The following is a 23,635-nucleotide window of genomic DNA, read 5'->3' as shown; positions in this document are numbered from 1 at the left end:
CTTTGTATGCCTTCTCTTTCAATTGGATAGGCTCACTTATTTCCTTGGACACCCATGGCAGATTACCCTTTTTCTTACAGTCCTTCCTTTGCACTGGAATATACGTTTGCTGAGTGCTTTGAAAAATTACTTTGAAATTCCTCCACTGCTCATCAACTGTCCCACCATAAAGTCTTTGTTTCCAGTCTACATTAGCCAAGTCCCCCCTCATCCAATTGCAGTCTCCCTTGTTTAAGTACATGACCTTGGTATTAGATTTTATCTTTACACTCTCCATCTGTATTCTAAATGCAACCATACTGTGATCACCCCTTCCAAGAGGATCCCTAACTTTGAGGTCATTAATTATTCCTGTTCTCATTACACAGGACTAGATCTAGGATAGCTTGCTCCCTAGTCAGTTCCATTACATATGTTCAAGAAAACTATCACAGTTACACTCAATGAACTCCTCCTCAAGGCTACCCTGACCGAGCTGGCTTGACCAATCGATATGTAGATTAAAACTCCCTATGATAATTGCCATACCATTTTTACAAGCATTAGTTATTTCTTTGTTTATTGCCTGCCCCAATGTGACTACAATCTTTTAAATTCAGCTACCTTAAAAACTGCCATTTGTTTGAGAACCGGACATTTGTTTTGATTGGGCTTTTCACATTTCAAATAGGTCATGCTCATGTATCAAAATGAGGAAATTAAATTCAATGCATGGTGCTATATTCACTGGATTAAAGCTTTTCAATGTGAATTGCTGCATTCCAATTTTGATTTCTGAAAATCAACAAATTCTAAAATCCAGCATCCCCGGTTCGGGCAAGTGACTCTGTATTAGGAAAGCAACCTTTGCTCATTTGAAAAATAATCCTTGCCAAGGATTTTCAAATTTTTATATAGGGAACTCTGCAATATATCAGCTATTCCTGAGAATCTGTGGTTAAATGTTGCTGTAAGAGTGAGGAACAGATCATTTGGGTTGCCTTCCAAAAAATAAATGTTGTTACTCACAGAAAAAGAATACCATCAAAACCAAAGACATTCTCCATCAATATAATGTAACAAATAACATGTCAATTAATGATAAAATATAAATAAAGATGAAAACCTGATGATACAGCCAGAAGTTTGATAACCACTCACACTGCCTTGAACCCTTGCAACCTAGCCTGAAAATCAACAGAGCAAAACACAACTAAATACTTATCTTCTTCCATCAGTAAACTTTATCTAACCAAATGAATTAATAATCAAAATATGAAATTTTGGGATATTGAATCTTAGTCAAACCTCAAGTACTTCAGTACCAGCTGCAAGAGAAAACATTACTTTCCAATAGCATGGTGAAATATTTATTTAGGTATGAACAAAGTTAAACTGGCCAAACAGCAGCTTCCTTGTTGTAAGGAGGTGTCAGATTTTAATTTGACATGAGGAACAAAATTATTTGTCAGTAACTAATTTCTTACCATTTTATTTCCATAATCGTTGTGGTTAACATTCAAAATGTTAAGTTTCACCTGTCAGGGATGAATGAATGAATACCCTCAAGCTGATCATTACACCTAAGAATGTCTTCCATCATGGGCATTTCAAGAAATGGCTAGGGGTTGTAATCAAAATGTTGAACGTTTTCTTTCAATACAGAGTAGTCAAGATTGTAATAAGAAAACAACCAAGCTAACACTGAAAACAAGAATATGAAGAAGAAATGCAACAGTTATGTTCACTTTGTTTCAAAGCACCAACATGTACTCTGTTAACTCTGTGCATACAAATAATTCGTTCCACTAGTTTGAGAAAGAATTCTTTCAATTCCACACAAGAAAAAAAATTTCCAAATGATGTCACTTTAATAAATTCAAGGAGAGATTGTTTTCCAGCTTGTTTTTTTCAACAAACTGAAAAAGTAATTAAGATACCTTCAGTATTAGATGATCAAAAGGCAACAGTGCTTGTCACTGGGTTCCCAAATGTCATCCAAATGACATAATTGGCAATACAAGATCTATTATTGACCATAAAAACCACTCGAATATTCATCTCAAACCCTTATCTACCTCAGTATCTGATAAAGTTCTACCATTTGGAGTTCAAAAAGTCTTTCATTATGCGTGCCAAAATAATATTAATTATTTATCATAAAGGACTTGAATTTCTGATGGAAGATCATACTTGTTTGCATAAATGCTACACTTCATTTAAAATACGTTCAAAAATGTAGCTCACTATATAGCACTAAGGGCATTTTACATTTTATTATTTTTAAAATTTGTTCCAGTAACTTCTTACCATCTATTAGCTAACTACCGGTGTCAGCATTTAAAAATTACAACTGTTGGCTTTTTCAGCAATGCTCACACCCCACGAAATAATTATTTTTTAAAAAATCACCAAAATGGACTGAGTTAATATCACTAAATCGACTATTTCCACTTGACTAAACATCTGCCTCATTATTGTTTTTATAACTGCCAGCTGCACCTTTGTAAGAAAGAAAGGACTTTATTAGTTCTTGACAACTAAGTCACATCTAAATGTTGTTGAAAAAAATAGCACTGCTAAATAATTTAGCACCGTACTATTAGCAAGAAATGAGTTAGTTATTTTCAAGCGCAACCTTTCAAACACTAGTAACTTTTCTAAGTCATGTCAACAAAAGAAAATATACTGGATTTAATGATAAGTTTACAACTAAACACTTAAAAAGAAACATAACATAGCTGAAATTGTTATCCTGCTTTGAATGTAACACTAGTTTAAATACTAGAGCTGATGAGGGCAGGATGCAGAGGAGATGCTGCTGGTAATTTCCAGTGAGACAGGAAAAGGGTAGATATATTTACTACCTGCCTCTCCACTTCATGGGTATAAGGGTGCATATATTTTATCTTTTTTGATTATAAACTGGAATGGAAATCAGACACTGCTATAGAGTTGAAATATGAGGAGATATTTGCAACTTTAAAAATCAAATGGTACACATTTTTAACAGTTCAAGACTTTGTACTTTTGGAGGTTGTTACATTATTGAGTTACAGCAACACCAGTAGATTTGAGTTAAGGAGAAATTGCCTGGCAGCCTGCAGATTGGATGAGCTGCAGTTAGTGGGAGCAGTACAGCCACAAACAATCCAGGCCAGGGAGCATAAAATACTTTCTTCCTTGTGCATGCGTGCACATGTGTGTGTGCGTGAGTGAGAGAGCGAGAGTGTGTGTGTGTGCGCGCGCGCGCGCGTGTGAGAGAGAAAGAGACATCCTTTTTGGATTTTGTATCAAAAGACATGAATCATACATGTACAAGAAATCTGATTTCAAAGGCCAAGTCAGACCCCAGAACATAACACAGGTGACCAGCAACATTGTGCAACATCGCCACACCTGAATTAAGGTAAGAATTTTGCAAACACATTAGTTAAGATCAAAATTAGTCAAGCAAACTTTAGAAGATCATCAAGTTCGTGATGCTGCCAACCCACAAATGAATTTTAAAAAAGCACCATGTCAAAGTTATAAGGTGATCAGCAGCTATAGAACATTGAATTTTCCTTGAAAAGAAAAGTTGACGTCCATCAGAAGCTAGTGACAACAGATTACCACCAAACCTGCGAGATATGTACCTTACTAAATGGTGTTCCATCTTATGGCTTGAGAGAGATTGTCTTATTGCATATAATGGATCACTGATTCTGTGCAATGACAGAATCACAATGCAGTGACATTACACAAGCTCATTTTGGCTAGCATTAATCTTCTGCTTGGTAGATACCAATTGTTTAGGAGTGGCCAGACTACTGGAATGAAAATATCTTGGTGTAGTCACAATTCATGAGAATTAAACCACACCCATTGTGACATAACAGGCTACATGAGGCAAATAAACCAGTCAACAACATCCAAGGGTATTTTTTTGAAGTGAGATATTAGCAGGGTACCAAGATAATTCCTGAAGAAGGGCCTGTGCCCGAAACGTCGAATCTCCTGTTCCCTGGATGCTGCCTGACCTGCTGTGCTGTTCCAGCAATAAAGTTTCAACCAAGATAATTGTGTTTGACAAGCTGAGCAGACGATCCAATCCACACAAAGACCAAGACATTCTTGACTATGAAGGCTAATTAAGTCATTTTTAAAGGTGATTTGTTATGCTTTGTTCAGAGCAAGAGTGAACAGTTACAATCTGCAATTACTGAAGATGAACAATTCCAAGAGTTGCAAAAGATCCTATCCAGGAATGGCCTGCAAGTATTAAGGATGAGCTGGAGAAGATTTAAAAAGAAAACGTTCTGGAGAATTTTAGCAAGTCTCTGCATCTGTCGAAGGAGAAAGCATGTTTTGAATCCAATAATACCCTTTTCTCAATAAAAATTAAAATAAATTACCGCACATGCTAGAAATCTGCAATAAAAACAGAATGCTGGAGAAACTCAGCAGGTCTGGCACCATCAGTGAGAAAGAAAAAGTTAATGTTTGAAGTTCAATATGAATCTTATTCATAAATTTTCTGTATTTGTTTCCAGTTTTCAGCATCTGCAGGATTTTGCTTTTACTTGAAACAAGTTATTAATTTTTGCCATACAAAGATGAAGTTGGTACATGATAACAAGTCACTTTTGAGGGAAAATGAGTCTGAATATTTAAGCATTACACCAAGCTGTCATGTCCATGTAATACCAAGGGCACATCGATATTAAGCATATAAGGCCACTAGGCCATAAATCTATGTAATGGCCAGGGATGAATCTGGATATTCATCAACATGTGAATGCATATTAACTATACCAAATGTATGAAACCTAGCTGCAGAGGAAGCCTCTACATTTACATGATATTCCATTCACTCCTGGGAAGAAAGTAACAACAGACCGATTCAAAGTTCATGAGGATGACTATCCTTGCATTCTATTATTTGTCCAAATTTCTCACTGTTTGATGATTTAGCAAAATGACATGGGTGAACATGACTGACATGATGCATGCTGTTTTAAGGTATTCAGATTATTGGGTCAGGTAGTGTCCGACAATGGATGACAATCCATTAGTAACGCTTTCAAAGACAAGATATTTGAATTGTTTTATTACATTTTCATGCAACACCAATAGAGAAAGGATTACCATTCACAGCATAATTTGCATTTAGAAGGCAATTGTGAATGACTCCTACCAGCAACCATTTATCTAAATATTTTGAGATACATGACATTCTTCTTCAAAGACACAGTCCTAATGAAAGAGATACCTGGCAAGAGGTAAAGGAAACTATCAAAACTGTACACTGGTCACAGTAAGAGCTAGAAATACAAATACAAATACTTGGAGACCAGCAAAGGTTTCCAGAATATGCAATCGGCTTATATCAGGCAAATTAATTACAATCATGATGTTATATTGTGAAGTAACAGAAGCCTGATCAGACCAATGTACAACATGCCAATCATTCACAAAGAGAGTCAGGAAGAAAACTGATTGTGTTGTGATGTTGAGTGACAGCAACCAGAAATAATACAACCAAATTGTTAAACAACAAGTGTAACCAAAAACAACGCCTATCTCTCCAGATTTGTATATGATCATCAGCTCAGAATGAGTTGTCAAACCTCACAACATTACACTGAAATTTGAAATGATAGTTTTGTGAAGTCTGTTCCACCTGTTTATCTAATAATTAAATTGACTTGTGCCTCTGTACAATCATATACATCTGGGATATCTTTTGCATATCTGAAAAAAAGAAGGAAGGTCTGTTAAATCGCATAATCAGTACCTTAGTATGCCTTTAAGAGACATGATTAAGATATTGTCACTTTATCAGAGCATGTGACATGAGGGTATAAAAGTTTTCAGATGCCATTTTATAGGGATTACCTGAACTGAGGCATGCTATTGAAAGTATACCACTATTTGTAACTGAAATGTTTAAAGTGAGCCTAGATGTGCCCATGTATAGACATTTATCTATATTAGTGAGCTATATTCAATGCCTGTTAAAAACTTAGAGCTTATAATCCATGCCCTAGTTTCCTATGTTATGAGAGGTAACAAGCATAGTCATACCATTAGTATACTCTGCTGCAGCCAAAACCTAGATGAAAATCAAGTCTACCTCCTGATAGCTTTTCTAGATTCATAACAGTGCCTAAAACCTGTAAAATAAAGAAAAAAGCAAGACGTTGATGTCTTTAAATTCAATCTTTATATATGAGCAAGGGAAAGCCTTCCTGAACTTTGTACAACAACCAAGTAGAATGTTGCAACTTGGATTTTCCACATTATACCACTTTATTGCAATCTGAACTTAACGAGTGACCAAGACTTCATTTTACAGCATCTCTGCAATGAACAGGACCTCACAAAATTATACTTTATCTGTAGTTTATTTTTGCAGAACACTGCATCAATGATTTATCAAATTAGGTCTCTTCCTGATGACATTACGGGCAATGTTCCCTCTCAGCTCTATGGCGAGACGCATACAGAGACTCTGAGAGTCTGTGCTTGGGGATTAGTGTGCTGAAGCTGTTCACAGCATTGATGTATGATTCCAAAAGTCACTGCCAAGTACAGAGGTCTGCACAGTAGGGAAAAGAAAATTATTGGGAACATTGATTGTGGGTCTACCTAAATCAAATGGAGTTTACTTGTTCAAGAAGACAGCTCACCAATATCTTCTCAAAGGCAACTAGGGCTGTACAATAAAATCCTGGCCCATCCAGCAATACCAACATTCCATGAAGGAATGAAAAATAAACTAATGGTATAACATCTTCATTACAATAGCAGAGACAGAAACTTGAGACAAACATGTTAAATATCTACACAGTGGAATTTCAGGCCAGTAATTTTTACCAAGACAATTAAACATTTGCATACACAATTATTTTTCTTCCAAAAAATGCAGTAATCTTGCTAGATTTCACTGACAAGGCAACACTTTGTTTTAAGCATAACCACACAGTAGGATGGACCAGGCTTATTTCTTTACGGTTGAAACATTTAATGGGTACACTGGATCAGGATCAATGACACAGACATACAATATTCACTGAAAATTAACAATTACATATTGTTTATGCAAAATCAGAGGGTATGTATAATTTAGGATATTTTGGTGTAGAGTCATGCTAAGTTTCCATTTGAGAGGCTGATCTTTAGTTGACTGGAAACTGAAATTTAGGACAGAGAATGTACCAAGGTTGATACATTAGACCACGCCTCAGAACATATTGGGACACCTGTAAATTTTAAAAGGACAGTTGTCAGTCTAGAGCTGCAGAGGCAATAGCAGGTTGCAAACTCCAGATATCTGAAGTGCAGTTAGCACTGGGTGCAGCCTGGAGCTGGGGCAGAGAAGTCCATCTGTGCTGTTTGAGTGGTAGTTTTAAGGAAGCCCAGGAGCATTCCTTGAGAATGTTCTGCTCAGAGAAGCTAAACAGCTGGAAAAGTGCCTTTAATTAGCCACTGGGGTGTAGCCTTATGAATCCAGTGGGATACAGACTCAGAAGAACTGGAACAACATGGTTTTGTCTGTCATTTAGCGTGCAGTTTGTGGCATGTTTGACCACAGTTTGTCTGGTAATTCATCCTAATTCTGAAAGTTCAAATGTAAAATAGATAATATTGACTGTTTCCTTTGATAACTTGCATGGTTAAAAAAAAAACTTCTGTTTGTTTAAAATTGTGTGGCATTTTTCTCTCAGCGAGTAACCAAGATTTCTAATTTTATCTACTTTAAAACAAGAATTACAAGTCTCTAACCAGATTTAAGAAAATCTGGGTGTTCCATCCAAGATCATAAAATGCCTACATAATAAAGTGAAATTAATTTACCATAAACCAGTGCACCCAAGCAAACCTAAACATGTTGTCTGAAACACTGGTAACAATCTTCATATTCTCTGCAATGATTTGGGAATTTGATTTCTTCAGCCATCAAGATACACACAAACTGGTCAGAAATATTTAGATTATTATTGAGGCATATTATGACAGATTATAACTTTTGGTCAACTGAGAATTCCACATTTCCAAATTTATGTTCAACATTAATGAGCTGCCATAGGAAGTGGTGGAGGCTAGTACAATTGCAACATTTAGAAGGCATTTGGATGGGTATATGAACAGGAAAGGTTTGGAGGAATATGGGCTGGGTGCTGGCATGTGGGACTAGCTTGGGTTGGGATATCTGGTCGGCATGGACGGTTGGACTGAAGGGTCTGTTTCCATGCTGTACATCTCTATGACTCTATTAAGCAGCAAGTCCAAGATGCCTCACCATTGGGAGCAAGGGCATAGCACAATGGTATTGTCGCTGGGCTAAAAATTCAGAAACCCAGGTAATCTTCTGGGGAACAAAAAGAGAAGGTGCTGGAGAAACTCAGCTAGTTTGGCAGCATGTGTAGAGAGAAAAACAAAGTTAACATTTTGAATCCAGTGAATCTTCATCAAAACATAGGGGTAACTCGTGAGTAAACTGGAAGACATGGGCAACTGTTCTCTATGAACATTGTGTGTCAGTCTTTGCAATGGAAAAGGACAACACAAGACATGTATAGGCATCAGGGTAGAGGAATTGTAAAATGTAAGAAAAAATTAACATAGTGAGAGAATAGGTACTAGCTCTTTTAGCATCATTATAAGCAGGTAAATCCACAGGCTTGGATGAAATGTATCCCAGGGGCACTGAAGGAGGCAAGTAAGGAGTTATCTGGCAATAACTTTAAAAACCTCCTTGCCATAGGTGAGGTACCAGAGGACTGGAGGACTGCTAACGCTGTCCTATTGTTTAAGGAAAATAGCAATAATAGACCAGGAAATTACAGACCAGTGAGTTTAGCCTTGATGATGGGGAAGTTATTAAAGAGAATACTGAGGGACAGAATACACCTGCACTTGGAGAGGCACATATTAATCAGGGATAGTCAGTAAGGAACAAAGAAAATGCTGGTGAAGCGCAACAGGTATGGCAGCATTTGTGGAGAAAAAAATAAGAGTTAATGTTTTGAGTCTGGTTTGACTTTGCTTCAATCCTGCACCAGGTTTTCATGGAACCAAAAATGTTCTTTGGTTGGGGGCTGGGGGAACAGTTTCAAATTGGGGTATTTCCCAGTTAAGACAGAGATGAGGCGGAATTTCTTCTCCTAGAATCTTTAGAGTTCTCTTCTCTGATGATCAATGGAGGATGGATCACTGAATATATTTAATGTTAAGTTAGGCAGATTTTTGAATTACCAGAGTTACAGTAGAGGAGGCAGAAGTGTGGAATTAAGGCCACAATAATATCAGCCCTGATCTTTTTGAATGTTGGAGCAGGAGTGAAGGACAACATTTCAAACTTCTATTTCTTCTGAGGGTAGTATTCATCAACTAACTTAGTATAGCAACCTGCATCACAGCACATTCCAAACTCATAAACAACATTCTGAGAGCCAATCTCAGAGCCTGCAACACGAGAAAAAGAAACCCTGGACAGATGCAAATGGAAAAGTCCTTGTCATTAATCAACCTCAATAGCTGAGGAAAACAGGACCAGAAAGCATGCCTTGAAGCCATTGCTCTACAGTGATCTCATTTGTAATATTTGCAATTGGATCTGCAAATCAAGATTTTTTTCACATCACATACAAGATGATCATAACCTGAAGAGTCAACAACTGGTCTTCAAGCTGCCCATACTCCATCGAAGTGATGAGAGAATCCATCACTTCCCAATATGGTAGCCCCCAAGACACAGCTGTAAATGAGAAAATCTGTTTGAAACGTCGTGTCAGAATTAAGAAAGCAAGTGATAGTGAAGGAGTGGATCATTAAGGAGTGTTCTTCATATTATCCCCTTACAATTCATGCACAATGCTGGGTGTAGTTTTCTTTCCTTGTGACTGCATTGAACAATTCTAGATATTTCAATATTTAGAATCCCAGAATTAAGCTGCCAGAGCTCTTTTTCCTTCCATTATTATTACAGGAAACAAATTTTGAAGGCATGCTTGTGCATACAATTGAAGCATTTTAAATGAAAGCATATCTGAAGCTTTTCTGTGTATAAGTGGTATAATTTATATCATATTTAATGTTTAGAACTAACTTGAGATGTAAGGTAATCCTAGGAATTGTTTTGATAGTTCAGGCAGATATTATTCAGCAGAAAGACTTGCAATTAAATCAGTCTTATGATGGCATGCTGCTCTCAAATCTCTTATACTTTTTGTATTGTTGCATTTCTTGGATAAGTTAAACAAAGTAAAATGGCCCCAGCTTGTACAAAGTGCTAAAACAATTATAATACTTTCATACTATATAGGTCAATATCTCCAGTGGTCGAGTATAGGACACATGGTGAAGAAAACAGTTTGCACTCAAGTCTTGATTGTCATTTGCATTTCATCTTCGAGTAGTAAGTTTTTTTTTAGAACAAACAAGTCAATATCCATATGGTCATATAGGTGAAGCATGTCTGTTAGCTCAATCAAAGACTGGCATTTCGTATCCATCGGGTTAAATATGGATTGCATTGTTTTACCTCCTCATCAAAGAAGAACAAAAAAGTATGTTGAAAAGCATTCTTTGTGGACTTTGGAACAAAATGTCTAAATGTTTGAAGAAAACCTGTGTCACTGAAGCATGATAGAGCCCATATGGTACAAGCACTTTTAGTTAATTCTCCCTTACTTATGTTTCTAAAATCTATTAGGTAGGTCAGACAAGGTTGCAGACTTCTCCATGACCCATGCCTATGTTGCTGTGTAATTTGCCAACAAGAGACATATTTTTGGCAGGAAGGACAGCATTTTCCCTTTTGGCTGAATGTTCTGCTTCAAAAAGACATTCAACTTATAGGCTGACAGAGAGCTAACAAAATTTATCCCAAATATAACAGGCAAAATTGAATGGCAGGCAGTCATGGGATGTGAAACCACAACGACTTGGTTAGTTGCCATCCCTATTTATGTTGCTTCAGTTTTTCAACAGGAAACATTCTGCTTATATTCAGGATTTAAGTTTTCTATGGCTACATAAAACTAAAGCTAGTTTTTTTTCTGTACAAATGCAGTAGTACTGCATGGTTGGAAAGTCTAATTTATTGTTATCTTCTGCAGGCTTTCTACTTGATTTTGAGCTTTTTTTTATTTATAATTCTCCTTTTAACGTAGTGCAGATTTTAGTTATTCAGTGAACAACAGATGGTAAATATCGAGGGATGACCATAGTACAGTACCACAGCTCTACTGGTGCAGTACGGTTTCAAAGCACATTCAATTACATTTTGCATACCAACTGGCACATATTTATAATGTTCTGAATAAATATTAAAAAGCCCTTAGTGGTTCTTTTATTAATGAAAAAAATCTGGCACAGTACTTTGACAAAATTGATTTGAAGGCATAAATCAAAAAAAATCTTCTGGCTGGAAACAATGCCCATGAACTTTATCAATTTAAAACTATGTAAAGAAACTACGAGCTTAATTTAACAATTCCATGAATTGACCTGTCATTAAGATATATTTATCTGTGGAGGTCTCACGCGTGACACTACTCAGTGTAAGTTTACTCAACAGCCTCAAATGTTTAAAAGGTTTTTTTTTGTGTTCTCATATTACACTACTTGATATAATGAAATTCTACACCATGACATTAGTGATAATGATGAGTTTTGTCTTTTAGTTGCAGATTCATTGCACATATACACAGCTTTAAATGGTGCAAAAATGCTTACAAAAGAATTTGTCAGGGCCCATTAAAACTATGTTGTTATGACCTTCATACTGAGGTGTCTAGAACAGGAATTAAAAAAAGGACAGAGGGTCACTGTTTAAGGAAGCAATAATTCAACGTGGAGCAGCTTTATGATTCCAAAATTGCCTGCAATTGTCCCTTGCAGATGATTTGTTCAAGCAGGTAAGTTTCAATGCTAGTGGCGAAAAGGAATGAACATATCTTGGGTATAAAGGAAAAGGCAGAGGTTTCTAAATTCATACGATTGTCTACAATTATTTATTTATGACAACTTGTAATGCTGTCACAAACGTTGCAAATCTTGTACCATTTTACAATTAATTCAATAAAAAACATATACCTATTAATGATATTAGTGGTTATTGGTCTGCCCTAATTCATAAAATAATCAAGAATTTCCATGGCATGAAAGTATGGGGTTCAACAGGTTTTCCGTGACTTCTACAGAGTCAGTGTGAATTACATGTGATTACACTCAGATATCCAATTTTTACAGAGGTTCTAAAACCCTCCACGGTTAGAATTCAGTTCTAGTTATGCAAAGGTAAAAAAAAACATTCAGTACAAGTTGAAAATCAGTCCAAAGGTTTGAAGAACTCAATGTTCTACCAGAAACTGTGACGGAATCAGAATTAGATATAATTTTTCAAAGGGAGCTGGATAAATGTGAGTTATATGCATATGTAATTTTAAAAAAAAGTGAAAGAGAGGGAATAAGACTAAGTGCACTCACACAGGTTTCTGCACAATTGGTTGAATTCTGTGTTAAGAAATACAATGCTTTTAGATTGGTATAAATAAACATGCATAAATATATTGAAACAATGTACAATCTATATACTGTACTTGAGACACTAGGCTGAATTTCTGTTTCTGTATCCTTATCCAACTGTCAGGATGAAGAATGGGTTGAGAACCTGGAAATGTTAATTGAGGGACCTTGACAAAGGTTTATGAGGAGATGGCCAATTAAGAGGTCCCTTCTAGAAGCTCTGACTTAATATCAGGCAGAGCCAATCAGAGGCTCTGGACAACACACATCATCACCAGAAGAGATGAGCATCGCTGAAGCAGATGGTAAAATGAGGCTCATCCTGAAGACTGTAGAAAGTTTAAAAATTTAAAGTGACCACAAGACATGCTCTAGTCCATTGGTAATCACAAGTGTAGGGAGAGGTAAAAGAATACATCAAGACATTGCAATAACTTTTCCCCAAAACCATCAGTTGGGCTTTGGCCTCAGGCCTCAGCAGGGGTCCTGCCTGCTGTCTGCAAATTTCAGATGGTTTCTAATCATTGCACTTAAGATGCACTTTAATTACCCTATTATGTTTCCCACCTTTGGCAGATGGATAGCCATCATCATTATGGCCTCCTGCTCCCCATTACACACCCTGATTCACCCTCAATGAAAATATGCTCAAGATTGGTGAATGATGCAAAAAGATATACCGGCCAGTAGATCAAAACTGCCAGCAAACCTGCCTGTAAATGAGCGACGCAAATTCAATCTATTATTTCAACTAATTACTTTGTATACTCAATGCAAAAAATTTTTCTTCAAGAGTATTTATTAAGTAGATCTCTGAGGCAGTTCACTGGTAGCAGCACTTTTAGAAATTTTGAAACAAAATATCTGTAAATACAATGATTACTGTACGTGCTGTATTTATTAGGTCTTACCTCTCTGAGGCCAGAATCTGTGATACTGTCTAGATTCACAGAACCCTCATAAGTCAGGTAATGGAAAACATTGAGAGCACGAACTGCCTCTGGGCCTCGTTGTTTATATCCAAAAATAAGGTCAATCCACTGATGCAACTGGCAAGAAACAAATTCACTCTCCAGAGCCTGCACAAAAACATTAAGAAATAATGAAACAATAAAGCAATCGAAATTATTGTTCTAAGATTCACATTGCAATGTATTTATCAAGACTGCATCTTTTACGCTCGTCTTATGTTTCTTTTCCTTCTCCTCAACTACCCCCCAAGAAAAAGTATTAAATGCACTAATGGATATTTGTTCCACTGGAATAGCTCTACCATTTTTCAGAATACAGTATAAATGGTGATAAATTTAATTCATGAAACCACCGCATTGATTTCCATTTAAAAGATTGCACAGATACCTAATTTTTATTCTTTTGCTTCAAAATATCCAAGCTCATGCAAACATTAAATGTTATTACATCAGTGATATTTACATTTAATAAAGGGAATTTTAATAATTAGCATTATCTGCTCAGAAATTTGAGCAATTTTAGAACCTAACAGACAAAAATACAAATATTATTCCTTTAAGGAAATGTATGACAGATGTTCTTGATCACATAAAATCACTATTCTCTGACCTCATACATTTTTATTTTCTCTGCTCAACGAATAATTTAAGAATTAGAAAATACAAATCATCATAATGCACTCATCCTCAAGGTTAAGTCAGCACAGTTCATTGAATTATGCTGACATTTTTAGCTGCCATCATCATATTTAAGCGGCTCTCTGGAACCGACAACAATAGACAGATAGTCACATGAAGACAAAGATCAAAGCATTTGGGCCAACTTACTGGACACTGTATTAAACATGGCTGATGTTTCCGAACCTTAAAACAATTCTATGGATTCTATTCAACAGGGCAGTAATTTCTCTAAAATGGATGAGTTTGGCAACAACACTAGAGCAAAACTTCTTAATAAAAGAATTAAAACAATCCAGAGATATAATGTAATCCTTGAAATAGCTGACAAGTGACCCACCAAAATAATATTGCTTTCATTTTTAAAAAATTATATACTATAATATCAAACTTAATAATTTAATAGCATTTTCAGTGATATTTATCTACTGTAGCATTGCTTATTTTGATCATGTCATAGCAGAGAAATCATATGGCTGAAGGACAAACTACAATTTGACAACACACAAGGCATGCAGTAATCACTGGTCCCATTTGCAAAGCAAATGCATTTGAGATGGCTTGGTTATATGGTATACATAAGGCCAGATTTCCAACTGAACTGCCTGAGTGAAGAAAGGAAGAAAAATAAATGAAGATCATATATACCACCTTTCAAAAATTAAGAATGTCACACAATGCTTCATAGTTAAAGGATTACTTCTAAAGTGTACTTTCTTGTTAAGTAGCCAAATACAACAGATAATGCAAGGTTCCACAAACAACAAATTGATAAAGGAACATCCATGTAAACAACAGTCAGAATTTCAGTTTAACATTTCATGCTTTCAGCCAGACATAAGACAACATTCAGCCTTAGGCTGACAAATGACAAGTAATATTCACTCCGCACAAGTACCAGGCCATAACCATCTCCAACATGAGAGAATCTAGCCATTTCCTTCTAATTGCTTCCATTGATGTGCAGATTATTTCACCACTAAAAACAGAAAACCCATATGTATTAAGCATTTTTAAAAAGTCATAATTGGTATGAAAGAGGAAGATTCATAGAGATGTACCGCATAGAAACAGACCCTTTTGCCAAACTTGTCCTTGCCGACCAGATATCCTAAATTAATCTGGTCCCATTTGCCAGCATCTGGCCCACATCCCTCTAAACTCTTCCTATTATATATACCCATCCAAATGCCTTTTAAAAGTTGCAATTGTACCAGCCTCAACCACACTTTCTCTGGTAGCTACTTCCATACACATTCCACCCCCTGCATGAAAACACAGCCCCTTAGGCCTCTTTTAAATAATTCCTCACTCACCTTAAACCTATAATCTCTGGTTTTGGACTCCCCTATACTGGGGAAAAGATCTTGGCTGATCACCCTAGCCATGCCCCTCATGATTTTATGAACTTCTGCAAGGTCACCCCTCAGCCTCCGATGCTCCAGGAAAAATAGCCCCAGTCTATTCAACCTCTCCCTATCGGTCAAACCCCTCAACCCTGGAAACGTCCTTGTAAATCTTTTCTGAAAGCTTTCAGGTTTTTCAACATCTTCAAAGTTTGTGCGAAGATTTGTAGCTCGGGTGCTCGTTGCTGTGGTTCTGTTCGCCGAGCTGGAAGTTTTTGTTGCAAACGTTTCGTCCCCTGGCTAGGTGACATCATCAGTGCTTGGGAGCCTCCTGCGAAGCGCTTCTTTGATGTTTCCTCCGGTGTTTATAGTGGTCTGTCCCTGCCGCTTCCGGTTGTCAGTTTCAGCTGTCCGCTGTAGTGGTTGGTATATTGGATCCAGATCGATATGTTTTCAACATCTTTCCTATAGCTGGAAGACTAGAATTGAATGCAGTATTGCAAGTGTGGCCTCACTAAAATCCTATACAGCTGCAACATGACTTCCCAACTCCTACACTCAATACATTGACCAATAAAGGCAAGTGCACCTAACAACTTCTTCATTATCCTGTCTACCTGAGACTCCACTTTCAAGGAACTATGAACTTGCACTCCAAGGTCTCTTTGCTTGGCAACACTCCCTGGGACCTTACCATTAAATGTGTAAATCCGGCCCTGATTTGCCTTTCCAAAATGCAGCACCTCACATTTATCTAAATTAAACTCCATCTGTCACTCCTTGGTCCATCTGATCAAGGTTCCATTATACTCTGAGATAACCTTCTTTGCTGTCCACTATGCCATCAACTTTGGTGTTATCTGTATACTTACTAACCATACCTCCTATATTCACATGCAAATCATTTATATAAATGACAAAAAGTAGAGGACCCAGCACCGATCCTTGCAGCACACTGCTGATCACAGATCTCCAGTCCGAGAAGCAATCCACTGCATCCACCCTTTGTCTCCTACCTTTGAGTCAGTTCTGTATCCAAATGGCTAGTTCTCCCTGTATTCCATACAATCTAACCTTGTTAATCAGACTACCATGCAGAACCTCGTCAAACATCTTACTAAAACCTATGTAGACCATGTCCACCATTTGGCCTTCATCAATCATCTTCATTACCCTCAAAAAACTGAATCAAGTTAGTAAGATACGATTTTCCACACACAAAGCCATGTTGACTATTTCTAATCAATCCTTGCCTTTTCAAATGCATGTAAATCCTATCCCTCAGGATCCTCTGCATCAATGTGCCCACCATTGCTGTCAGGCTCACTGGTCTAGAGATCCCTGGCTTTTCCTCATCACCTTTCTAAAATAATAGCACCATGTTAGCCAACCTCCAGTTTTCTGGTATGTCACATATGGCTATCAATGATACAAATATCTCAGTAAGCAGCCCAGCAATCACTTCCCAAACTTGTCCAAAGTTCTGGTGTACACTTGATCAGGTCCCAGGGATTTATCCACCGTTATGCATTTTCAGACATCCAGCACTTCCTTCTCTGTAATATGGACACTTTTCAAGACTATTCAAACATTGGATAACTAACAATATCTGTTTACAATATTCATTTAACATGTTATCAAATACAATCATAAAATTGCACAACACTCAGATACATTTATTGATTTCCTTAGTTCTCTCTTTATAGTAAACGCACTTGAATCTGGAAAATGGTTGGATCTGATCACTTTGAAAAGATAGCATTTCTAAATTATATCAAATGCAATTTTACAGGGACAGAGAGGTCTCAATTTTGTGGTAAGCCAGAGGAGGGAAAATACTGCCTGTCCTCAAGTGAGGTTGGTTACCTTTCTTCACCATAAATCCACAATTAGGTTCTCCTAGGTATCACTTTACAGAACAGCCTAGCGAAAGGACTTACACCTATACCAGTTTTTTCTCCTCAGGCAGAATGTGGACTATCCCATATCCAAGTCCTGAGGACCAGTGAAATCCTCTGTTAACACAGAGTTGAAGTCAGAGAACAGTCTGCTTTTGCAGTCAGGCCATGACAACCTGCTGCCCCTTGACCTGGATTCTCCGCCATTAATGGTGGAGGTCAGTTGTAGCAGGGCTTTCACCTTATCTTTCCTCAGAGTCGTGCAGCCACATGGCTGCAAAAGGCCTGAAACAGATGAGGGAGCACAGCACCTTCAACACTGGGTGACTCATTCAATATATGAATGATCTCTGAGTATGCTCGCTTCCCCCAAATACCTCACCTTCTCCACTAAGAATCTGTCCCGCACCAGGTGTGTACAAGGCATCCTGTGGAGGTGGGTGATAAAGCCTGGACACACCAGGACCTGGAATCCGGTGTCTGCCTGTAGTGCCACTCCAGGCCACTGCCGCTAGTGGAAATAAAGAGCAACCAGCTAATGCAATTGTTTGGAAGCTCCAAAAGTGTAATTTCGCCCAGGTGAGGGACACAGGTCTTGTCATGAGCCAATTAAAATTTCACTTAAATATCATAGGCTTAGGTGGGAGCCCAATAATTAATATTTAATTATTGAAACAAACTTAATTAATTGGTTAAGGGAACACTTTATATGAGTAGTTGTTTTTTATTTATTATTCAGAGGTGGGAAATAAGGAATAAGAAAAAGGCATATGCTGCATACCAGAATCAAAGTTGCAAAAGAAATCATGAAGAGTACCACAAATACAGAAAGAGGCTAAGACTGGAATAAGGAAAGCAAAGAGGAAGCATGAGGAAAAGATGGCAGGCTGCACTAAAACAAATCGTAAAACATTCCTCAAAAATATTAATAATAAAAGATTAGTGAAAAAGAGAGTAGGGCCCATAAGGAGCAAGTAGGGTAAACTGCTCACTGAAGCAAAGAATATGGTTGAAGTACTAAATGAATATTTTGCTAAATTTGAAGGTGGTGACAATAGCCCAGTTGAAAATGTGGCTGTTGACAGTGAGATGTTAAAATGGCTGGCAGCTCTCCAGATAAAGAAGTTGCGTGGCCCAGATGGGATGCCTCCTGGATTGCTGAGAAAGGTAAGGGTGCAAATTGTGAAACTGCTAACAAAATTTTTCCAGGCCACTCTGAACACAGGATTAGTCCCAGGGACCTGGAGGACTGCAAATGTGTTGTTATGTTTAAGAAAGGGGCAAATGAAAACCCAGAAAACTACAGATCTATCATCTTGACATGAATATTGAAAAATTCATAAGGCCATACTACCAGATAAAGTAAATATACCCTTTGAGAAAAATAAGTTAATACCAGTCATCATTGCTTTGTCAATGGCAGGTCAGGTCTGATAAATTTAAGTTATTTGACAAGGTGACACAGGCAGTGGATGAGGCATATTTGGACTTTCAACAAGGACTTGATATGGTGCGAAATGGCAGGTTGGTTAGCAAATTAGAAATGTTTGGGATTGATGGGTCTTTGGCAGCATGGATTAGAATTCAGTAAAAGATAGGAAACAGAGGGTAGGTAGAGATAGGCATTTTTCAGATTGTAAATGAGTTGAAAGTGGTGCTCCTTCGGGATTGGTGTTGGGACCACTGCTTTTTCTGAGTCACAAAAATTACTTGTACATGGGTGTTGAGGGCAAAATCTCTAAATGTGCAGGCAATACTAAACTAGAGAGAATAGTGAATCATGAGGATAATGCTGAATGACTTCAGAGGACGTTGACAAGGTAGTCAAATGGACAGGCACCCTAGAATATGAATTCCAATACAGAGAGATGTGAGAAGAAATTGATAGAAGAAACATGGTGAGACAATACAGGCTTGATGGTGCAACTTGAAGAAAGTATAGGAGTACAGCAACCTTGGGATTCATGTGAATGATTCTCTGAAGGTAGCCAGGCAAGCTGACATAAATGTGAAGAAAGCTTATAAGATCCTTGGGTTAATAAATAGAAACAGAGCGAATAAAAGCAGGGAAGCAGAGAAGATTAAGAGGTGACTCTTTTGAGGTGTACAAAATTATGAACAATTTTAACAGGATAAAGAATGATATTCTATTTCCACTTGCTGTAACTAGGGATCACAATTTCAAGACTGTCAGCAATACAGCTAGGACTGAGCTGAAGTGAAACTTCTTTGCTGAGAGGGTTGTAAGGATTTTAAAGGTGTTGCCTGGGAGAGTGCTGGAGGTGAATTCCATATGAGGTTTCAAAAGAGAGCTGGAGATTTATTTGAAAGTGATGAATTTAGAGGGCTACAGATAGGGTTGGAGAACGGGACTAGCTGTGTAGCTCTTATGAGAGCTGGTACAGACACAATGGATCAAGTGGCCTCCTTCTGTATTATAAAAGTATATGATTAACCATCACAAAACATGTACTTGGCCATTGCGATTAAGTGCACAATACTTCATAAACTTTTGGACTGCTGCACTGACACACAACTTTATTTAATGCTCAACAAAATTAATATCACTGAACTTCCAATTATCAACATTGTAGGAGTTATTATTGGCAAAAAACATAATTGAACTTGACACACAAATACACAGAGTACAGGGAAATGTCACCTTATCATTCAAAGCTATTGTATTGTCCTATAAGGAATTAAGGCAGCATCACCCAGAACAAAGCTACCTGTTTGGTTGATATTCCATCTACTTAACAATAATTTCTTCCACCACTAGGTAATAGTGGCAGCATTGACTATTATCTGCAAGATACAGACTATAGCAATTCACTAGGGTTTTTTTGACAGCACCTTCCAAACCCAAAACTTGGAAAGAGGAGAGTAGAGCAATTGGAACAGCCCCACTTGCAAGATCCCTTCAAAGTCACATACTGTCCTGACTTGGAAATATATCTTTACCCCTTCACTGTTACTGGCCAAACATCTGGAACTCTCACTCCTAAAACACTGGAGGTGCACCTACACAAAGATGTTTCTGCATTTCAGGAAGATCACTTTAAGGGAAATTAGGGCAGAGCAACAAATGGGGACCATATTAGTAATGTCACATCTTGCAATGAAACAGCATTAAAAAAAAAGTATCATTAGAATATAGCATTCCAGAATTTTAAAATGTTATTCTCTATATTATGTGAAATATAGAAATACAGATGTATTATTAAATTTATGTAACTGGGAAAGAATACTGGTATCTAGTATTCAGTGCTACAGAGCATTTAGGCAATGCTACCTGCTATGGTTTTACACCTGGAAAATAACTGGGATCTATTAGGCAAGTGTAGATACTGAGGAAACCCAAAAGCAGCCTTACAGAGAAAGTGCATGAAGCTGACAGCAAAAATATAATGGACCAATCGAGTTCACCTTCCAGTAGCCCACACTGAAAAAGGAACAAATATTTCACTTCCATTAGGAACAGTGTCAGGGCAAGGCACATGACAATATGTTTTTAAGATTAAAAGATGCTCTTAGTTGTATAGCAAAATATAAATAATATTTGGGTAGGAAATAATGAATATTCGAAATAGATTTTTAAAATATTTATAACCACAATAAATTAATTACTTAATATCTATTCCTTCTATTTTGCCAGTTTCAAGCATAGTTCAAATGCACTTTGAACTCAAGCTGAATGCAGCTGGCTTAGAGTCAAGTCATGCAAACAGCTGTCTTATTTGAAAATAGCCACCGATTTGGTTCAGATGAGAATCTGAAATCTAACTACTTAGAATTCTTTAACCAAAATTTTTAAACGTTTTTATTAATATACTCCTTTTGAATTAAACACTTACAGCAAGTAAAGATGGTTAGTTAAATGTTGAAATTCTGAATTATTATTAGCAAACAGCATGATTAAGGGCATTGTAATTTGGAAGGTAAACTGAAACAAAAAACAAAATTCCCACAATTCCTTATCCTTGGTTTCCTTTGCATTCACATCTTTAGTATTCTTGAACAACAAGCTGAATGTGTTCTATTTATGGCTGCCACACAGAAAAAAATCTGCTGGGATTGAATGGCTGACTAATACTGCAGATGCACATCTGTGAGTAGCTTTTTAAAGCTGGTAAATTATGATTGATGAACCCAACAATCATGTAACATTATCAGCTGCACTCACTACTTCTGTCCTTTGGTGACATCATAGAGGTCAGACAAAAACCATGTTAGTATTGAACACACTGCTTTAATAAGGTTAAATGAATAAGTCTCTGGGAAATGTCTAGCCATATGTAGTTTGGAAAAAGGCTATTTGCAGTTTATCCAATACAAGAATCAGATATCATTCTTACCATTCTATTAATGCGGACAAAATCTTCTGGCTTCTTTGCCCACATTGGAAGCTCAACATCAGAAACAACAGTGCCATCTTCTCGGATGCCAAGGTTATAATTGTTACTATTCACAAACATTTCAGGTAAATAATAGAATTCCGGAATTAGTTCCTGGTTAGGAAAGAGACAAAAGACAAGAACGTTTTTTTTAATCAGATCAATAACTGCTGTGAAACAAAAGACAAGATTTCTTTAGAAACTTCTTCATCACAATTGCCATTAGGTCACGATTGGCTATACCCCTGAGTCATGGATTAATTATAACTAAAACAATAACCCAAATATATACAAACACATTGTCTTTTCTGCTACATGGATTTGTACAACAAGACATGTTACATGTAATACATTAAAATGTTTGTATTTTCCTCAGATTATCAACAATAAATCCATACAATTTTCAATGAAAAACATGCCATTGGTGTAATAGTAATAGTTATCACATGTCACCTCCTGAATGAAGTTTTGTGCTCTTCCTCATTTCCTTTGTTTTCCCTTCACTGGTTGAAAGAGTTTGTGGGCCTGTCTCTATTTCTCCCCTCCTGCACCCCCTAGATGAGTCTTCCATACCTACTTGAGTCATTTAGCCCACATTTGGCAGACACTTTTCCATCACTTTCCAATTTTTGTTATCCCACCCTCCACCAAAATCCTTTCCTTTATCCCTTTTATTCCTTTTCTTTCTTCCCCCTGTTCTTCCCTCCTCCAACATCACCCTGCTTGAATTCAATGATGTGCTTGGTCTTGATACCATGTATAATGCTGTGAAGTTTCTTTTAAAATGGTATATCAATAATAATAAATACATTGGCATAATTTCAAGATTATCATCCAATTTCAAGATTCAGTCAATAATAAATCATTTGATAACCATTTATTGTTTACAAAATCACCCAATACTTTCCTTTAAACCTCCCCTTTTCTAAGAACAGCAGTCCCAACTTCTCCAAAGTATCGAAGTAAGTGAAAACCCTCATCCCTAAACCAATTCTTGGAAATCTCTTCTGTACTCTCCCTAATCTTTTTCACACTCCTCCTAAAGTGTCGTGCCCTGAATTGAACAGAATATTACAAATGAGGCCAAAATAATATTTTCTAAAGGTTCACTGTAACTTATTGATTTTGAAATCAATGCCTCTATTTATACAACCCAGAATTGCCTCATTGACCACTTTTCGACCTGCATTGCCACCTTAAATATGAGGTACAGTACTTTCGAACTCCACCTTTCTTCTTGATTTCACATTTCTGCATGGTATTTTACTTGTCATGTGTCTGCCCACTTCACTATCCTGTCTATGTTCTCTTAGGGTCCAACGCTATATTCTCCACAATTCACAATACTTTCAAGATTTGTATCATTCTTAAATTACGGAGAACATAACTTTGAAATTCTGTTCTTCTCAGTCAAGTCTAGAGAATTAAGCATAGTAATTATCCTTATACATATTCCTGCAGAACCCCACAAATATTTTCTTCCAGTCTGAAAAATAACAATTCAACACTTACTTTTGCATTCTTTCTATCAGGAAGCATGCTTAGTAAGTTTGTGAATGACAACCAAAATTGGTGGTACGGTAGACAGAGAGGAAGGTTGTCTAAGATTACAAAGGGATCTTGATCAGTTGGGCCAAGGAGTGGTGGATGGAGTTTAATTTAGATAAATGTGAGGTGTGATGAACAAGAGCAGCCTTAACACAGATAAAAGAGGGGCCCTGGGGAGTGGTGAACCGAGAGACCGAGTCATTCAGGTACATAGTTCTTTGATAGTTGCACCATCATGGGTACACAGTAAAGATGATGTTTGGCACACGACTTTATTGCTCAGACCATTGATTGCAAGAGTT

The 23,635-nt window shown here is 37.1% G+C and overlaps 1 protein-coding gene across 1 annotated transcript in view; it reads right to left on the bottom strand.

Moving 5' to 3' along the window:
• The window catches only part of LOC148149826 (neurobeachin-like), a 69,092-nt gene extending 45,768 nt beyond the window's left edge, over positions 1-23,324 (bottom strand). Inside the window, exons 1-3 of the mRNA XM_087988556.1 lie at positions 23,298-23,324; positions 21,747-21,899; positions 13,410-13,577 (exon numbers count right to left, since the gene is read on the bottom strand). Coding sequence (XP_087844682.1) covers positions 13,410-13,577; positions 21,747-21,899; positions 23,298-23,324 — 348 coding nt within the window. The remainder of the gene's footprint in view (positions 1-13,409; positions 13,578-21,746; positions 21,900-23,297) is intronic.
• Between the last annotated feature and the right edge of the window lie 311 nt (positions 23,325-23,635).

This window comes from Chiloscyllium plagiosum, unplaced genomic scaffold, assembly GCF_037043375.1.
Source record: "Chiloscyllium plagiosum isolate Xiang-an unplaced genomic scaffold, Cpla_swu_hap1 HiC_scaffold_6, whole genome shotgun sequence".
In the NCBI taxonomy this organism is placed as follows: Eukaryota; Metazoa; Chordata; class Chondrichthyes; order Orectolobiformes; family Hemiscylliidae; genus Chiloscyllium; species Chiloscyllium plagiosum.
The sequence above is the reverse complement of the archived record's forward strand: the minus strand, read 5'-3'. Positions and strand labels throughout refer to the sequence as shown.